Source organism: Triturus cristatus, chromosome 6 (assembly GCF_964204655.1).
Source record: "Triturus cristatus chromosome 6, aTriCri1.1, whole genome shotgun sequence".
Lineage (NCBI taxonomy): Eukaryota > Metazoa > Chordata > Amphibia > Caudata > Salamandridae > Triturus > Triturus cristatus.
In genome coordinates, this window is record NC_140589.1 from 51,549,482 (window position 1) to 51,569,434 (window position 19,953).

General features: G+C 43.9%; 1 protein-coding gene across 1 annotated transcript in view; it reads right to left on the reverse strand.

Annotated features, from left to right (window-relative positions):
• Positions 1-19,953, reverse strand: part of DNAH8 (dynein axonemal heavy chain 8) — a 13,985,216-nt gene that overhangs the window by 1,146,881 nt on the left and 12,818,382 nt on the right. The window contains exon 86 of the mRNA XM_085610239.1: positions 8,502-8,618. Within this exon, the coding sequence (XP_085466365.1) occupies positions 8,502-8,618 (117 nt within the window). The remainder of the gene's footprint in view (positions 1-8,501; positions 8,619-19,953) is intronic.

Here is a 19,953-nt window from a genome sequence, read left to right on the forward strand (position 1 = left end):
TTATTGTTTGATTAATAAAAATCATTACAATCTTCGAACAGCTTTAAAATTACGAGTTTTAAAACAATAAAATGAAAAAGGAAAAATAATTATTCTGGTCCCATTCCCTTGTTTTACCTTTGCCCATGTATCGCTGTATAAACCAACTATTGCATTTAGTAAGTCATCCGGCAGCCCCCATTTTCTTAACTTTCTCCATAATCTTGTCCTGCTTACGTGGTCAAAGGCTGCTTTTATGTCGACGAAACACCCGTATAGGCGATGATTCTTTTTTTTGGCGTTCTCCATTAGCAGTCCCAAGATGGTCAGGTTTGTGGTCGTCCCCATCCCTTGTCTAAATCCAATTTGAAAGCTAGGGATTATGTTAGTGGATTTTGCCCAGTTTTGCAGTTCTTCCAAAAGACATGAGGCATAAAGCTTGGCTTCAACGTCAATTAAAGAAATCAACCTGTAGTTCCCTGGGTGTTTTCGGTCCCCTTTCTTGTAAATTGGGTGGATGATGTTTCCTTTCCACGAAGCTGGTATATTTCCCTTTGTAAAAATGAAGTTAAATAACACTGTTAAGTGTTCAGCCCAGAACTCTTCATTGGTTTTAAAAACTGCAGTTGGGAGGCCGTTTGGTCCTGGAGACCCCTCTGCTTTGAGTTTTTGAATTAGCTTTTTTAAATAGGTACGCGTAGTCAACGTATCTTGATGGAAAGCGTCTTTTTCGAGGATCACTTTTTCTTGCATTCTTTCACTGGCGCATGAGTTTTTTAAATTGTCATTTTCGATGTTAATTGATGGACCTCGATGTTTTTCAATTCTGTGTGATTCCTTTTTTAAATAAAGGTTCTTCACATAGTCTCCCCAGGTCCTGTCCCCGATTCCGGGGTCCTGTTGCAATACAACGCCTGAGTTTAATTCGTTAATAATGCCCCAAAAGCCTCGGGAGTTTAGTTTTTTGCTTGTAAAAAGCAGTTTTCCCCAGATCGATTCTTTGTATAATGCCTTTGCCATCCATAACTTTTTACGGTATTTTTTTCTCATGCTCCTAATAGTGTTATTGTTTAATTTGATTCCCTGAGCGGCCGTTCTTTGTTGGATCTTTAGTGCCCTGGTTATTTTTCTCTTTTCGAGTCCTAATTCAGAGTTATACCATGGTGCAGATTTTATTTTTCCGTCTCTTTTCACCCCTGGCAGAACCGAATGCTTTTCCTTCAGGTCCTCTAATAAATTTTCCCAGTTGTTTACGGGGTCTCCGTATTCTAAGCTCCCAATTTTAGTCACGAACTTACTGGCTGTGGACTGGATGTTCTTTGTTTCACCTCCCCTCCATTTTATTTTCCGGAGGTTAAATTTTTTGGGATGTTGCTGGAACGAGCATAATTTTTCGGCACTGGGAACTGCGATGGTCAACCTTATAATTTGGGGGAAATGGTCACTTTCTATGCGCAGGACTATTGAATATTCCTCTATAGAGTTTATTATACTGGCAATTGTAAAGTCTACAGTAGATTTAACTTTTCCACTCGTATAGGTGAGCACCGGCAAAGAGTGACCTTTTTTTTTACTGATTAGGATTGTCAGTCCCAGTAAATGTGGGTTACAGAGTGGGGCTTGTTTAAACCCTTTTACTACTTTTTTTCCCCAGTTAGGTCCACTCTTATCGGCGCTCAATAGGTTGCAATTAAAGTCTCCCGATATCATCAATGAGCTTAATTTGTTGTTTTTTTGCAAGGTTTTGATGAGTTTAGTTAGCGTTCCCATTTTTTCATTTTTTGTTTTTCGATCTGGGTGTATGTAGATGTTTAATAATAGGAGCTGTTGCTGGGACTTTGTTGAAATTTTTGTAACTTGAACCCAATTTAGCCCAACATCCAGTTCCTCTAGTTCCCAGTTAAATGTTTGCGACACAAAAGTTGATAGGCCACCTCGTGGGTGCCCATATTTGGACTGCCTCTCTGCTAGTATGTGGTAATCGATGTATCCTGGAATTCAAGGATGGGTCGAATTCCAGGTCTCTTGTAAATTTTGGTATTTGTATTCCTATTCATAGTGTGCTCCTGATTCGTGTGGGCAAGTCTTGCTTCGATCATCATTCTCTGTTCTTTTTTGGACCTTTCTCGCGGGATTTCTCTCGAGGAAATTATGCCTCTTAATGTGGCCTTAAATGCGTCCCAGATTACATTAATTGGGGCGGAGTCTTTGTTTATATAAAAAAGGCACTAATCTCTTTGGCTACTTCTGTGCACCACAGTTCATGTTCAAAAATTGAGTTTAATAAAATACCATCTTCTCGGTGCATTTCCGTCCATGCTTCCAACAGCGATTTCCAATTTAATTAGAGCATGGTCAGAAAAAGCATTTAGAATATGATCATACTTATTGACAGGAAGATTGTATGAGATCAAAAAAAATCTATTCTAGATGCTGAATCATATTTTGCCAAATAGCAAGAGTACTCCCGCTTGTCTGGGTTTTTGAAGGCGCCAGTTGTCTACGATATCTAAATCGTTTTTACAGCGAGACAGGGCGATGGAGACCTGAGGTTTATTTTATTTACGTTCTATCTTTGTAGAATCAAAGAAGTTAAAATCACCTCCCCATATAATGTGTCCAGGGATACAAGATAAGGGAGTGGATCATCGATAACAGGTGTGTAAATTGTGGTGAGGATGAGGTTTAACTGATTTAGTTTTCCATGGACAAACGTCCATCTTCCCCCCCGGGTCTGAGTGTGATGCATTAACTTGAAATTGAACGTGCTTGCCTAAAAAAATGCCCATTACCCCCTCTGTGCACTACCTGAAACAGATGAGCAATGGAAGCCTGTCCAGTTCTTAAGAATTTTACTTGCATCTGAGATACTCCGGAAATGTGTCTCTTGAAAAAATATAAAATAGGGATTGTGCCCCCTTAGCCAGCTTTCAATTGCATAGGACTTACGCCTATTTTTAAGACCATTAGCATTAAAAGAGTATCGTTAGGTTATTCCTATTGATAATTATCGTACCTTGTCAGGTGCTTAAAAAAAATATATACCCTAATGCCTGGTATAAGTCTCTCAAGTACAGAGTATCCAGAGGAACACATAACAGTGCCTAAGATTATTAAAATGGCTTGTGCTAAAATAAAACAGAACCAGAGGTTTTATTTATTTATTTTTTATTTTGAAGGTTTTATATAGCGCTGGCTAGACCCAGAGGTATCAGAGCGCTTTACAAGATAAGGATAGTATAAGGCACATAGGGTATAAAAGCATATGAAAGGTAGTGCAACAAAAATTTACAAAGTACAGACAACATGAGCATTATACAAAACCAGATAAATAAAACAGGGGCAGGAGCTATACATTTAAGTAATTAGGTAAATGGTGAAACAGGAGAACAGGGTATAAAATTACTGAACAAAGATCGTGTGATGGATAAGAAATCAGGAGTAGGACAGAGGTTAGGAACCCCAATAATAATTGAGGAGGTGGGTTTTGAGGTCTTTTTTGAAACTAGAATAGGAGGGATTACAGCGCAGGTTTTTTGGGAGGGCATTCCAGATAATAGGGAAATTACCAGAGAAGGAGCGAGATTGTGTAGCTTTCTTTTTATGCAGAGGTGGGATTAGGAGTAGGGTGTTGGTGCTTCTCAGAGGTCGAGTGGAGCCCACAGTGTGGAGTTTCTTTGAGAGGTAATGCGGAGTGTTTTGGTGGAGGACTTTATGATTAATGCAGGCGGTTTTGTAGGCAGATCAGCCTTCGATAGGGAGCCATTTAAGAGATTTGAGAGCCGGTGATATATGATCGAAGCGTTTGCAGTCCGTGATGAGCCTGGCAGCAAGGTTGAGTACAGCTTTGATTGGAGCTAGGTGTACTTTGGGGATTCCATTAAGGATGGCATTACCATAATCAATACGTGACAGAACAAGCGACTGAACTACAAGTTTGAAATCATCGGTGGGTATGAATGGTTTAATTTTCTTGAGGTGACGGAGAGTGTAGAGAGCTCCTTTGGCAGAGTTTTTGATGTGAACATTAAGGGTTAGGGTGTTGTCGATAGTGATGCCTAGAGATTTGACAGAGTTGGACAGGGTGAGTGAGCAGTTGAGTGCATTGAGGTCAGGGATCCATGACTGAACGGGTAGAGAGTTATTTTTGGGGGAGAAGAGAATGATTTCAGTTTTGTTAGGGTTGAGTTTGAGATGATTGGAATAGAACCAGGTTTGGATCTTGGTAAGGGTGTTGTTCAGGTGCAAGATGTCAGCATGAGTTTTAATCTTGTAATAGATTTGGGTGTCATCGGCGTAGAGGTGGTAATTTATGCCTGTTTGGTTAAGAATGAGGGTGAGGGGTTCCATAAAGAGGTTAACGAGGGAGGGAGAGAGAATAGATCCTTGGGGGACTCCAAGGGAGACAGGAGTGGGGGTAGAGAGACAGTTCTGAATTTTGATTTGCTGAGTACGGTGTTGTAGATAAGAGATGAACCATTTGTAGGCGGTGCCATTAAGGGAGAAACGGTTCCTAAGCACATTAAGTAGGGCTGAATGGTTGACTGTATCGAATGCTGCGGAGAGATCAAGAAGGATAAGAAGGCAGGTCTCGCCATTGTCAAGTGATTGATGAATGTCATCTATGACATTGAGCATTGCCGTTTCGGTGCTGCAGCCTTTTCTGAAGCCAGATTGAAAGGGGTCGAGAAGGTTGAAGTGTTCTATGTGTTTGTCTAGTTGTAGTAGGACACATTTTTCAAGTACCTTTGAGAGAAGGGGGAGGTTAGTGATGGGGCGGTGATTATTTAGGTCATTGGGGTCAGCATTGGGGTTTTTGATTATGGGCGAGATTTGACCAAGCTGAAGGGAGGAGGGGACACAGCCCGTGGAGAGAGAGGTGTTGATGATTTTGGTCCAGAATATGGTGATGATGTGCTTAAGGGCAGGGACAAGGTTGGAGGGTATTGGGTCTTTTGTGTGGGAGGACGGTTTTAGATTGCCAATTATATTGAGGACTTCAAGCTCAGTGACAGGGAGAAAGTTGAGCAAGGAGGCATTGTTCTTAAGTTGAGATTTAGGGGAGTTGGTTACTGGAGATGTGGAAGGTGAGAGGCCTGTGGAGTGGTGGGGGGTATGGAAATGGGCGGGTGAGGAGGCTCGCTGGGGAGCGGTAGGATAGAGGGCAGAGGAGAGTGTGTGTCGTCTGGAAGGGGGGATGTGGAGTAGGTATTGGAGGTGAGGACAGGATTGGATTGGGAGTTGGAGGATAGTTGTGTGGGAAGGAAGGACTGGTCAATTTTGGCAATTTTTTCCAAGAAGAAGTAGGCAATTTCTTCACATCTATCTGATGAGGCTGTCATATTTGGAGGTGTGGGGGAAGTTTGGTTTCGGATGATTTTGAAGAGTTCCCTGGGTCTGTTTTTGGCATAGTCAAGTTGAGTGCGGAAGAAGGATGCTTTTTCCTTGAGGATGTGTTTTTTGTAAGTGGATCTGGCATGTCTGAGAAGTGCAAGATGGGAGGGTGAGGGATGGTGTCTCCAGGTTCTTTCCGACAGTCTGAGTGCCCGTCTCTCATTATTTATCTCAGCATTAAACCAAGAGTTTGAGGGGGTGTTTCTTTGGTTTTTGAGTTTAGGCGGGGCTAGTTGGTCAAGAATATCTGTAACAGTGTTGTTAAATAGTTAAATAGTTCAGTGAGCTCATTCACATTTTGGGAGGGGGGAATGAGAAGAAGTTGAGCTTGGAGTTTCGATTGTAGAACTCCTGGGGGAATGCCTTTTAGGTTTCTGGTCAATTTCTTAGGTCTGGTAGTTTTAGGGGCAGGGAGGATTGCTGAGGTCAATAATACAAAAAAGAGTCTGTCGGTCTAAGTGCTGAACAAGGTCAACAGAAAGATAGATACAATGGAAAAGCATGAGAGAGAAAAACCTTAGAGTGCTAGTTGGTTGCAGAGGATTTCCATCAATAACCAGTGATTGGTAGGTGTCATCATCTGGATATCCAACCTTCCCACCACTATAAACCACTCCAACCAGGAGTATTATGTGTGGTATCGGTGTCAACCAGAGCACTTGGATAAAGCCTGGGAAGGGGGAAGGAAAGAAGACAGCGAAGTCACTGGCTTGGGCAGGATGTGCAGGTATATACCGAAAAATGATATATGAACAGTGCAGTGCAGGATTGCTGAGGTAGCAATGGTGAAGAGTATAAGGTGATGGTCGGACCAGTCAGTGGGGATGATATTGGTAACGGAAGTCAGATCATCGTTGGACAGAATGACGTCAAGTATGGATCCTTTACTGTGAGTTTGAGATTGGCAGAGTTGTTTGAGTTTGTTGATTTCAAGAAGTGTAGTGAGGAGGGAGATGGTGGGGTCATTGGTATCATTCCAATGGAGGTTAAGATCCCCAAGAAAGAGATTTTTTGAGTTGGATAATGCTGATTGCGCCAGTAGATCCGATAAGTCCTCAATGAAGGGCTGTGGTGGTCCCGGGGGGGCGATAGATGTTGTGTAGACGAATTGGGCGGGAGTTTTGAGTTAATAGTTCTGCTTCCAGGTATTCACATGAGGCGTAGCCTGGGTTAGTGATAAGGGAAATCTGAAGTTCCTTTTGAAGATAATGGCTAGCCCTCCCCAACTCTGTTAGGTCTGTCTTTTCTAAGAATAGAGTATCCCGGGGGGGAGAGAAGGTTTCAGTGAGGAATGCAATATCAATGGATTCACTCAGGATGGTTTCCGAGATTTCCGTGGCGTGTAGGACCGCGGAGCGACAGTTAACTAGCATGCATTTCAGCGGTGTGGGGTTGGGTATGGAGGGTGGGCAAGAGTGGATCAGCGAAAGTTGAGGTGGTGGTCTGGGGGAAGCGGGGGAGGACGGGGTTCTATTTGTCCCTATGATAACATGGATGGGGGCATAAGGGAGTGGAGGGTTGGTGGTTGGCAGATTAGTAAAATAGGAGTTACATAGGTCGGCGAGGTCGGACGGGGAGAGATGGTTCGAGGCGCGGAGAGGTCTATGCTTACGGCATCGGAGAGGGAGTGATATCCAAAGGTTGTGTTTGTTATTGGGGATGTTTGAGGGAGGGAGGATGTTGGTTTTATGGTGAGGGGGGGTTCTGGAGCTGTGGACAAAGAAGTCTTTTCTGAGTTGGGCAAATTCCGTAGTTAAATTAGATAGGTCACATTCAATGTTGTGTAGGATCTGGGCAATTGAGGAGAGGGGAGGTATCGGGAGTGCGTGGTCTGAGTTATTTGCAGAGGGTGTACTAATGTGAGAGGGGGGAGATGCTGTAGATGGTGTGGGGTGAGCGGTGACGGGGCTGGGAGGAGTGAGGGGTTCGGAAGTTAAAGTAGGTAGGACAAGTGGAGTGTTGTGTAGGCTTGGAGTAGTCTGGGTACAGGGGAGTGATGAAGGGGCGTGGGAGGTGGGAGGAGAATGGTCGGGGGACAGGGAGTGGTCATGATTAGTTGCAGTGGAGGCCTACTGTGTGAGGGGGGAGATAGGGTAGTAGGTATGGAGTGATGGCTGGCGGATCTGTTAAGTGAGAGTGGAGGGGTTAGGTTAAACAGGGGGCAGAAATCTGCAGGTGATGTGGTCAGAGAGGATAGAAGGGCATGAAGCGAGTGAGAAACGAATATATTGGTGTGATGGGGATGTGTGATTATTGAGGGTTGGGGTGAGGGGGTGTGAGAAAGATGGGTGTTTATTGGGGGTTGAGGTACGGGGTTGGGGGGTTGGGTAGGTAGAGCCTGAGGGGGGTGGGTAGAGGGGAAGGGGAGGAGTAGAGAGTGTATGGGATTGGTAGTGGTAGGGGGGTGAGGAGTTGTGATAGGTGATTGCGGGGAAAAGACGGTGGAGTAAGTGAGTGGTTGGGTCAGGGGGAGGGAGGTTTGGGGGACAGGGGGAGGGCGGGTCATGGAAAGGGAATGATAAGTAGGTGACAGGAGTTTGGGGCTACCGTTATTCAAGGAGGGGTCCGAGGAGTAAGGGTTAAAGGGGTTAGGGGGAGAGAGAGAGATAAGTGGGGGATGAGAAGTAGGTAATTGGGGATGGGAGTAGTCGTTCTCAATAGGGGGGTCAAGGGAGGGAGATGGTGAGGTCATTTTTTGGAGGTTGAGAGTGGAGGTAGAGTGGGGGGAGGGGGGAGGAAGAGGTTTGAGTGGTTCTGTTCGCTTGGGGAGGAGGAGTGCTAGGCGCTGAATGGTTAAGGAGGAGAGGTATAATAAAATATTATTCAGTTGAAGTTGACTATGTAGCATCGGAAACCATGGATAGCACCTAAGGAATAAAAATACATAGCTTATCATAACAATACGGACATATATCTCTGACCCTGTAGAGGTTTACCATGCAATATGTAGAAATCCTTCCTATAAGGCCACTTCCTGGCAGATGGCTGTCTAATGTGCAAATTTAGCATTTAACACACACTTGATGCTATGCAAAAATATCATGTTTGCCCAGAGATCATAGCAAAACATGGAGGGAGTACGATATAACTGTTGGCAAGTGTGGACAAATAGACATTAAAACACTCACTTTCTTTGGATCAATTTCATCAAGATGATTCTGCACAAACTGAACACTGGAAGTGAAATCAGCTGAGTTGAATTCATATGGAATATTCCAGCCTAGAGGCCCAAACTTTCGTCTCTCCTTTAAAACAAACAAAAACAGATTTATATCCATATGTGTAAATATATATTTATCAACGGAATGGTGCAGATAAAGTTACTTTATTTCACAATATTGGTTCTGGTGATGAGTCTTTAGACCCTTATAAGGGCCTGTGTTTTCGTGCGCCAATACCATTCTGCACAACTACAAATAAGTTGTCAAACAATTGTCACTGAGAAAGCTAATTAACAAATTAAACATGCGCTTGACATTATTTGCGTATTGCTAACTGTAAGCCTTTAAAACATATATGACAAATAAATGTGCACAAATTTCTCTCAATGCCAAACAGAAAAATGAACAAGTTACTTACCTTCGGTAACGATGTATCTGTAAGAAACATTAGTTAGTTAGATTCCTCACCTTAGAATATCCCCAGGCGTCAGGCTGGATCCGGAAAGTTTTTTGTAGCAATACCCCTTGCGCGTCGCTAGGCGTCGTCTGCGGCTCCGCATCCGTCGTTGGCGTCGTGCACCGGAATGACGTCGTCGGATTACTTAGACGCCGCCCTCGCGCGCTGACGTCAGTTCTTGTACATAGACTTCCGTGCCAGGAACGCAGAGCCATTCAAGAGACCGACACTGGTGCCAAAAAATCTAGGACCCTCAAAAGGATAGCATTAACCCTAGATGTCAGTTCGCAGAACGGGGAGGCTGGGTGTGTCGGTGAGGAATCTAACTAACTAATGTTTCTTACAGATACATCGTTACCGAAGGAAAGTAACTTGTTCATCTGAAAGAAACACGTTAGTAAGATTCCTCACCTTAGAATAGATACCCCAGCAATACCAACCCCGGTGGTGGGTCTGCGAACCAAGATCACACCAGAAAGTCCAGGAGAACAGAACGGCCAAAGTGGCCATCTCTCCGGACTTGGCAGTCCAGGCAATAGTGCTTGGCGAACGTGTGCAGCGAAGCCCACGTTGCCGCCTGACAGATGTCCTGCAAGGGAACTCCCCACCCCAGGGCAGTAGTAGCCGCTGTGGCCCGGGTGGAATGGGCTCGCAGCCCAACAGGAGGGTCCTTTTTCGCCAAGGAGTAACAAATTTTAATACACAACATGACCCACCAAGAGATGGTTCGCTTGTGTACTGCTTTCCCCTTCTTAGTTCCTACGTATCCAACAAAAAGTTGGTCGTCCACCCGGAACTGTTTGGTGTGGTCCAAATAAAAGGATAGCGCCCGTTTTGGGTCCAGACGGTGGAGCCTTTCTTCATCTTTTGAAGGATGCGGAGGCGGAAAGAAGGTGGGCAATGTGACAGATTGCCCGATGTGAAAGGGGGTCACAACTTTAGGTAGAAAGGAAGGACGTGTCCGGAGGACGACCTTATCCGGATGAACCGAAAGAAAAGGAGGCTTAGATGATAAGGCCTGAAGCTCACTCACGCGCCTAGCGGAGGTGATAACCACCAGGAAAGCAGTTTTCAAGGTCAGAAGATGAATAGGACAGTTATGAAGAGGCTCAAAAGGAGCGCACATCAGAAAAGTCAAAACAAGGTTCAAGTCCCACTGGGGCATTACGAAAGGGACAGGAGGAAACATGTGAGTAATGCCCTTGAGAAAACGGGAAACAACAGGGGACTTGAAAAAAGAAGGCTGATCAGGAAGCCGTAAAAAAGCAGAGATTGCTGGGCCAAAGAGAGAAGGAAGAGAAGAACCTCAGAAAGAGGGGCGGAAAGGGGATCCACAGCCTTTGCTGTGCACCATGCCCCAAATTTGTTCCACCGGCAGGCGTATACCGTCTTAGTGGAGGGACGCCTGGCTGCCAGAATGACATCACAGACTTCAGGAGGCAAGTCAAATGGCATCAACTGCCGCCGCTCAATCTCCACGCATGGAGGTGGAGGCTGGACAGGTTCGGGTGGAGGACCGTCCCCTGCTGCTGCGACAGAAGGTCCTCCTGAAGAGGCAGTCGTATCGGGGGATCGATTGACAGACTGAGAAGCTCGGGATACCAGTACCTTCGTGCCCAATCCGGAGCCACCAAGATGACTTGGGCCCGGTCGCGCCTGATCTTCTTCAGCACTCTGGGCAGAAGTGGTATAGGCGGAAAGGCGTACAACAGACCGCAACTCCACTCGCGACGAAAAGCGTCTCCGAGCGAGTGCCGCCTTGGAAATTCCAACGCGCAGAACTGCTGACATTGCGCGTTCTCTTCGGTGGCGAATAGATCTAACCAAGGCTCTCCCCACTGCAGAAAGAGACCTTGCGCCACGTCTGAGTTCAGACGCCATTCGTGATCCATCATGCACCGGCGGCTGAGTTCGTCTGCTATGGCGTTCAGAGAGCCCACCAGATGTTGAACCACCAGGATGATGCCCTGGCGTTCCAGCCATGTCCAGAGGCGCAGAGCCTCCTGACAAAGGGTCCACGACCCCACCCCGCCCTGTTTGTTGCAATACCACATGGCGGTGGTGTTGTCTGTGAACACCTGCACGACACTACCCCGGACAGAGGGAAGGAAGGCTTTCAGTGCAAGTCGGATCGCCCTCAGCTCCAAGAGGTTGATATGGAGCCGAGTCTCTGCCGGAGACCAGAGTCCTCTGATCTCCGCCTCTCAAATATGGCCCCCCCATTCCAGGAGGGACGCATCCGTCACTACTACGTGCTCCGGTTGGGGTAGAGAAAAACATCTGCCGCTGACACAATCGCGGTCCGTGAGCCACCACTGCAACTGCTTTGCAGTGCCCTCCGAGATCAAAGACATGGTCGGACAGGTTGCCTCGATGTTGGGCCCACTGAAACTTCAGGTCCCACTGCAGAGCCCGCATTCGCCACCTGGCGTACCGCACCAACAGGATGCAGGAGGCCATCAGCATCAGAAGCCGCAACACCTACCTGACCGAAACCCAAGATAGAGGCCGAAAGATGGGAATCAGAGCCTGAATATCCCGGAACTGCTAATCCGGAGGATAGGCCCGGAACTGCGCCGAATCGAGAACCGCCCCTATAAAGAGGAGCTTCTGGGAGGGACTCAGGTGCGACTTCGGCACATTGATGGAGAACCCCAGCGAGTGCAGGAGGTCAGCCGTAGTCTGGAGGTGGGAGACGACTTGCTGGGGCGAGCCCGCCTTCAACAGCCAGTCATCGAGATAGGGGAAGACTGGAACCCCTGATCTGCACAGATGAGCTGCGACCACCGCCATCACTTTCGTGAACACCCGAGGGGCACTGGTGAGGCCGAAGGGGAGCACGGTGAACTGAAAGTGCTCTTGGCCCACCGTGAACCGCAGGTAACGCCGGTGGGCCGGCAGGACGGGGATGTGAAAATAAGCATCCTGCAAGTCCAATGCTACCATCCAGTCTCCAGGGTCTAGGGCAGCCAGAACCTGAGCTAAAGTCAGCATCTTGAACCGTTGCTTCCGGAAGAAGGCGTTGACGTTCCTGAGGTCCAAGATAGGGCGTAGGCCCCCTTTGCCCTTCTTGGGAACCAGAAAGTAGTGGGAATAGCAACCACGACCTACTTCTGGACCAGGAACGCGCTCGACGGCCTCTTTGGCCAAGAGGGCCATAACTTCCTCCCGCAGAAGATCCAAGTGGCCCCCCGACATACGGTGGTACTGCGGTGGCATGGCTGGAGGGGTCGTCTCGAAGGGAAGGGAGTAGCCCCTTCGGACGATTTGCAGCACCCACCTGTCCGATGTGATGGAGCGCCATGTCGTACTTTGGTATTTGGGACCACGTAGAAGACAGGGCCCTACCCCTGTTTATTCATGTCTTAGCAAACCGCGATTGGTCAATGCGGTATTTACAAGCGCTTTGCATAACGTCCCATTGCCAAATGCACTATGTATACGTTATTATACATTGACTCTGTGGGTTCCATCTTGGAGCGGTGGCCATCTTGTCATTGCCCTCACATAGACAAACAAATTATAAGCCTTTAGAATACATGTACTTTCTGCTTGACTTCTCCATGACCTGGGCAGCTGGTCTCCGCTGCCCCAGGTCAGTCCGGTCTCACGAGCTCCCCTTCCTCCGGCCACCTGTGATTAGCATCAGGGCTTGACACACCATAAAGTCCTTTCATCGCACACAAGCCTCCGGCTAATCACTTTCGCACCTGCTTGTTCCTGCTTTATGGCCTGTTTCTCTAAACAGGAGATGCTCATGTTTATTGGGGTCAGATGTGGGATCTGAGCCTTGCTCGGTAAATAATTGCGGGCTGGCTGAACTGAAATGTGAGATTGCAATCATGACTTTGCTTGTTCTTTGAAGTAAAATATGTGAATGACCAACTGCAAGAGAAGGGCGGTGTTGCCCAGAGCATAATATGCATTATAAAAGAGAACACTGGTTTTCGTTCTGCGGACTGCCTCATTCAGTTGCTAAGGCTTCTGTGCGACGTAGTCTCACTCATTTGAGTTTAATAAAGATGTCTTTTCATATTTCAGCTTCTGTTGCCAAGTTCTTTGTGATATTATCAAGACATGCAGACTTTTATAATACCACATCAGGAAGTACTCGAAGTCATAGGGTGCTACCCCTAGCACCTCTGGAGTCTCAAAAATTGGAGTACTTCAGTTGGCGCCCACCAGCTAGGGCCTCATCAAAGAAGTGACTTTCTGTGGGAGTGATCTGGTCAGGAGACTGAAATCTACTGGAAGGACAGAACGGGATTCTACCAAGAAGGTACTCTGTGCACAGGGATTCTGGAGATTCTTTGATTATGTAGTCCGGTATATTTCTGCTCTTCCTGATTTTGATCCTCCACATGATGTCACTCAAAAGGTGAGAAAAAGAACCCAATTGGCGTGAGTATTATAAAAGACGTTTGGGCATGTAGAACTTGACAATTAGAATTTGGATAACCTTTTGATTATTAAGAATAAGAATTAAGTATAAGTGGGTCGCTCCCAGTCAATTTGGTTCTTTGGGTCTTTAATTTGGTTATCGCAATTACCAAAGCCGAGGGGTTGGTTTCTTGGTTTCTGATTTGGTCATTGCAATTACCAAAACCGAGGGTCTCGCATATTTGCGAGTTTATTGGTAGAGATAAACCCTTGAAGTTTGAAGCTAGATTAGTGAGCTATAAGATGCCTGATCTTAGCAAATTTGGAAATGTAGCTTTGGAATTACGAAATTTGTGCTGGCCAGCTTTTGGTTTGTATAGGTTTGGATATGCGAATTGCAATTTGTGTAGACAGGTAATGAGGAGATATTTCTCCATTTGGTTTTGATTATAATACTTGCGTTTTCCGCAGTATTTTTGGCATGCCTGTTTGTAAGCTCACATGGAAAAATGTGTTGCTTTTTGTTTTGAAAGGTACCATAGTGTAGGAAATATCTAAATAGGTTAGATTTAAAAACATATTTCTTCCTTGGTGATTTTGTATCCCCAGGGAATTAAAATATGACATAATACAAAAGGATCCTTAGTTCTGCGCAGTTTCATGAATGAGGATATGCACAACGATTTTGTGTGGTGTTCTGCTAGGCAGAGCTAGTGAATTGAGCGCATTCGCTGCTTCTTGGACATGCATCTGTCTGTGGGGCTGTTTATGCAGCCTTTTGGAACACTATTGAAAAGCGTTGCTTGTAAATATGACCTACAACCAGTATTTGCAAATGGTTTGTTTCAAGTATAGTCTGTGAGCTGTTCTTTCTTTCTGTCATGCGTATTGATTTGTAAGTCAACTGTGTGTTTAAATGTCTGTGGTTTTTTTATCATTAGTGCAACTTCCGTAAGTAAATTGCGACGGCGCTATTTATGAAAAATGGCTAAAGCGCGCTGTATTGTCTGTTTAACCCTTTTCTGTTTATGTCTGAAATGAGCTCAATGTGTGTTTGTGGGTCTTCTGATGTTTTCAGTCTGTTAAATAAATTGCTGGTTAGTTAATATCGAGTAGAAACTTAGGAAAAAAATCCAGAAATGAACAATGTGATGTGCTAAAATAGCTATGTGTTGCTCTTTAATTTATAGAATGAGCAATTGTGCCTATATACAAAACTGCCGTTAAAAGCTTAAAGGATAAAATTAGAAACACATTTGATAGATATAAATCAGGCCCCAAAAACGAAATTATCTATTTTTGCAAAAGTAAATAAATTTACATCATTTTCCTTAGATGCATTGTATTAAATGTTCACAGGCAAACTTTTCAGCTGCAGTATATTTGATAGGAATGCTCCTTCAGCCAGCACTTTCCCAGTTAAACACGGGTGGAATTTGGCAGAACCGTCTTTTTAAATGAAAGTGGCGCAAAAATGTGGCGCGTTTCAAATTGGGCTTATGCGCTTAGGCTTGTGAGTTAAATGTGTCCAAAATGATAGGCAAGGGATGCAGCTTGTTTTTTATACATGGAATTATCACAAAAACGAATAATTGGGATTTTTAAAAAAAGAAAATTATTAATCATGGGAAAAATTATTTTAAAAAAATAAGTGCTTTTCAAAATCGTTTTTTGATATTTATAAAGCTTAATACTCATACTATGACCTCCTAGCATTAAAATTTGATTTAAGTTGTGTTGCATCACTAAAATGACAAGCATTCGCGCGTACAATTTTCCCTTGGCGCAGGCGCAAACAAGCTCATTTTTATACAGTATAAGTTATTATTTCCAATGCCTGACTCATGGGTTATGTAATAGACATTCTGGTAATGCATATTACGCCAGAAAATTGTAGGATATTAATTTTTTAATGCTTAAAATATCAAAGTCGAATTTGGGTAAAAAGGACTGTTTCAATTGCATTTTCTTTCATTCAGAGTACTGTTTAAAGTGTCCCAGGCTTCAGTAAATGCATACGTTTAGGTTTTGATATATATTTACAGGTTGTGCCTTCTTATGATTCAATGAGTCAATGTGCCAGTACAAAGGCTTGTTTTAATATCAGGGTTGAAGGTTCTAACTTTAGCTGTGTCTGTCACAATACTACTGAACACGCTATGACAAACAAGACCTTGTTAAAAACTTGGGGAAATTAAATAAAATATGGTGTCGCAACCCGCAACTATTTGATGTTAATAAAAAACGGCCTTAATGGAGTTAGCACCCACATAGAGAAAGAGAAATGGAGAATTGTTTTTTGATGAAGGAAAAAGAGGATGTTTGTGAGCAGGTACGTGATAAAGTCAGTAATGATAGAGGGGTGGAGAAATGTACAACTACGGTTATAGGAACTGGGTAATACGTAGGAAGGAGAAGAACAATTGGGAAAATACAATGCCGTGGAGGGAAGAGAGATGATGAAGGGGAGTAATAAAGACATGAAGAGTAGCGTGAGGAAGGTTGTATTGACGAAGGGAATGAAGAGGAATGTGGTACCGGTTTGAGTAAGTAGGAGAGGAAAGATGAGATTGCAGGTTCTAGCAGTAGGGGTGAAAATATTGTAATTACCTGGCGGGAGGCACTGAGTTTCATATGCTAATATGAAAGGGGACGAACAGAGCTTGAATAAAGGCAAATGACTAAATGATGAAGAAAATATCAAAACTCATTGCAAATGCAATTCACAGTGCCAGTGGACTGGGGCAGAAAGCGGTTCCAATTGCTGGAGTTCAGTCTAACTTTAGCTGGGCCTACTGAGAAGGTTATTCATTTAAGGTTGATGAAATGTATACCATTGCATAGGATTGCAACAAGCATTTACTCTAAAAACTGGTATGTGTGTTATTAAGTCTTGTGAATTTTTCACAGTACATGTAGTTTAACAATCTGGGAATAGGGATAATTTTTTAGCGCCTAAAAAGGAGAAATTATTTTTCAACATAGAGCGAATTATTGCAAGTTAGGAGGGATTAGGAAGGCCTTCTGGCTTTGACAAATTCAGAGTGCTAGAAGCTGGGGGATGGGAGACCTGCAGAGGCTGGCTTGCTGCTGAGATGCTATCTTTCCCGTAAACAATGGAGTTGACTTTTATGACCTTTTAAATTAGGGCCTTGCCTCTGTGGAATGCAGAATGACCTTGCTACACGGGCCTCTAAAGGTGGGGTTTCTGGTTTCTCCATAGCATCACTAAAACTAAAGAACTTAATTCCACCGGGAAAAGGGGTTTTCTTTGAAAGTCCAAACATCATGTTAAATGCTTTGCTGATACATTGGTGCTATAAAAAAAAGAAAATAGAATGATGCCTGCTATAGTTGCTCTTATTTAACAGAAAACGAAGTGTCGCATTAAGTCTTAGACAAAAAAAACAAGATGCAGCCTTTTTCTAAAATTTCTTTAAGGCTACATGCCGACGTGAGAATGCATTGCCAATTAAGACTTCTTTTTCACAGTGGGAATTGTAGGTGCCAAATTACTATGGAGTGTCAGTGTAACGATTTCTTATTTCTAGAAATGTAAAACTTGAGTGGCTGGATGTTGAAAGGACTGACAAGAGGGTAACAGTTAAGTAATGCAATTTATTTTTGTGTATTTGGTTCTATCATGAATTGTTCTTGCTGGTCCTGTATGTTAGATGAGAAACAGAAAAGTTATATTTGACAGCAGATTTCCATTGCCTGATGATCTACTGTCAAAAAGGAGGGTAAGTATTTTAAACCTGACAAATTAAACAGGCCCAAATATTGGGTTTTGGGTTGCAGTTTTACAGTGCATAAAGTACATGACATGGTGTTGCGTGTCACCGCTTTTTACATATGCTATTGTTTTGTCTATGCTTTTTGTGCTTGATATACAGCAAGTATATCTGATGGCTTTGATGTTTTGTGCGTTTTTATTATTTTTTGCATGTTTTCGTTGTATGGGGATGGTCATGACGATGCCCATCGCTACGCAACAGTTGGTTGAACTTGTTCTGGTTACTAAATTCCACAGCTAATGATATTTTCATGCTGTAAACATGAGAGGCAGCACTTTACCAGTGCATGTCTAAATTGGCTATAATGGTATTACAGAAAACTAAAAGAGATCTACAGGATCAAAGTGTGTCACCTGTCACGTTATACTGCCCTTCCCTTAAAGGAACAGGCAGCCCTACATTTATGTATCCTTGATTGGACCTAAGGATGAAATTATAGATCTGTGACTCAAGGTGGCCTAATTTCTATATTACATGAGGTAATGGTGTCCTGTCTCCTAAGTAGCATATGGCCTTTGCTTCTTAAAAGGAAACTAGGTTTTCATTTTTCCCTGCAGAAGGAACTGGAACATTACCTAAGATTACCGTATATGGTGCAGTCGCCAGCGGTAGAGTTAAAATGTATGTGACTTTGGCCTTTTGTGTATCACCCGTACTCTTGGTGATGTCACATGCCTGACTACTAAATTCTTGTCCTTCCTATAGATTTTTATTTTTTTATTGCTTCTGTTTCTTCCCTGCCCAATGTCGCATTATGCTTAGTGATTGGGGATTTTAGTTGTGTCCTAGTTTCAATTCCCTTTTCCGTATTCCTTTCACCAGTCAGCCCATTTATTATTGTAGGTGTATTGTTCAGGTACATACTTCCAGACTGCAGTGATGCACCAAGAACCCCCATATTATGTACAATTCCCTTTTTCATGACCAGACTGGTTTCCAAGAATTTTCCTTAGGCCTGCTGCAATGTTTTCCAGCCTGACTGTCAGGGTAGCGATAACCTGGCTAACTGACTCAATATTATAGTAAGACAAGTTTTCCATACCAATAGGAGATATCTTACGTTTACCCTTTTGAACATGACGAATTTTCAATGTCTATTTCTAATGTAGCTTTTACCCTTTTGTTCCTGCTGCTTTAATTTTCGGTGGGATCAGAAGTTTCTAATCATGCAAATATCAGGACCCTCTAGTTCTTGTCTTTTGTTTTTATATCTGACTATTAGCCTGTGTATTGCCTAGTGCACCTGATGTGAAAGGTTTCTACATGCCTATGATAATCTGTATCATGTGATTTCTCTATTGAAATGTCCTAGATAAGGAATTTAGAAACACTTATATGTAATCATTCAGAAAAAAAAAATGTGTTTGCCCTATTAGACAATGCCACCATATGTGAAGACATCCATTTTAGATAGAATTTTCGTGTAGTTTTCTACCCTTAGATGATGGAGGCTCTCACACGGAAACCCAATTGAAAAGCTTAGAGGCACTGTTTTGCCTACTGCCTTTTTATTTGTATTGCTTCCTAAGAAAGACAGTGTATTCTGGACCAAAATTGTCCCATGGCGTGTGGCCACTCCTTTGACGGACCTCAGGCCACTTGTTTACAGTCCCCTTGTTATACAACGAACTGGTTAAAGCATCACGCTTGCTTCGTCATAAGGCGTTCAACATCAGAAAAGATGGAGGAGCTGGTTTTGCCACAGAACCAGAATTTCAGTACACAAGAGCGCCTGTCATGTGCTGGTAACCTCTGACAGTGTGCAGTCCCTTGAGCCTCTTGGCCTGAGTTTTTGGCCACACACACCCCCTCTTTTCCTTTGCTTTAATGGAAGTGCAGTGCACCGGCGGATCCAAGATTGACAGAAGGCACTACATTTCAGTGCCCATGAAAGAGCAGCCTGAGCGTCCTCTGACACCGAATGATGAGTGTTGGAGACTGAGAATGGTCCCGGGTCTGCACAAGATGATCTGTGCCCATGACCAATGAGGAGCATATTATTTGTAGTATCTGCAGCAGAGGGAAGACACAGGTGCACTGCCTTGAAACATTGACACCGTGAGCTGTGAGTGTTTGCCAGGAGGGCACTCCAACTGAGCAGTACTTTCTTTTTTTCATGAAAGGCTTGAATGAAGAGGCCCATGCAAAAGAAAACAACAGAAGAAGATTTGATGGACAATAGAAGCCTGCCAGAGAGGCTTTTTGAACGGACTCTGGGCATAGGTGGTTTCACAAGAGGTTTCCGTGTGATTGTATAGACTGGGTGTTAGAAGACTGTTTGTTTTGCTGGCATTGTCTAGTATAAGCAGAATAAAATCCATTTTCTGTGGAAAGGTGCCCCCTTTTCACCTCAGAGCATTGATGAGGGTCACCACTGTTTCACCTGAACATAAAAATTATTGTTTCATTTGTAATAGTGGTCGCTACTTTCTCCCGTTGTCTAAATATTCTTAATAATGTGTTTTCTAGTGGGTTTTAAACATGACGTTGTCATTTATGGGTGGGATTGTTTTTCTCTACCCAATTGACTTCTGCACCCGCTTCTCAACCTATGTCTTTTTCCCACTACTGTTTCTTTGCACCCTTTTCCTGAACATGAGCAGGTTAAAAGATCAGAATTCGTAAGCAATTCTTCTATACAGCTTCTGCATCGACACTAGTTAGTAGTAAACATCACTAATTGTTGGGGGTGTGATCTTATGCCACCTAGATAGAGGTATTCCTTATTTTGTCCTGCCATATGTGGCCTTTGTGCTACTACATGTGTCCCGTGAGAGTCGCTAAG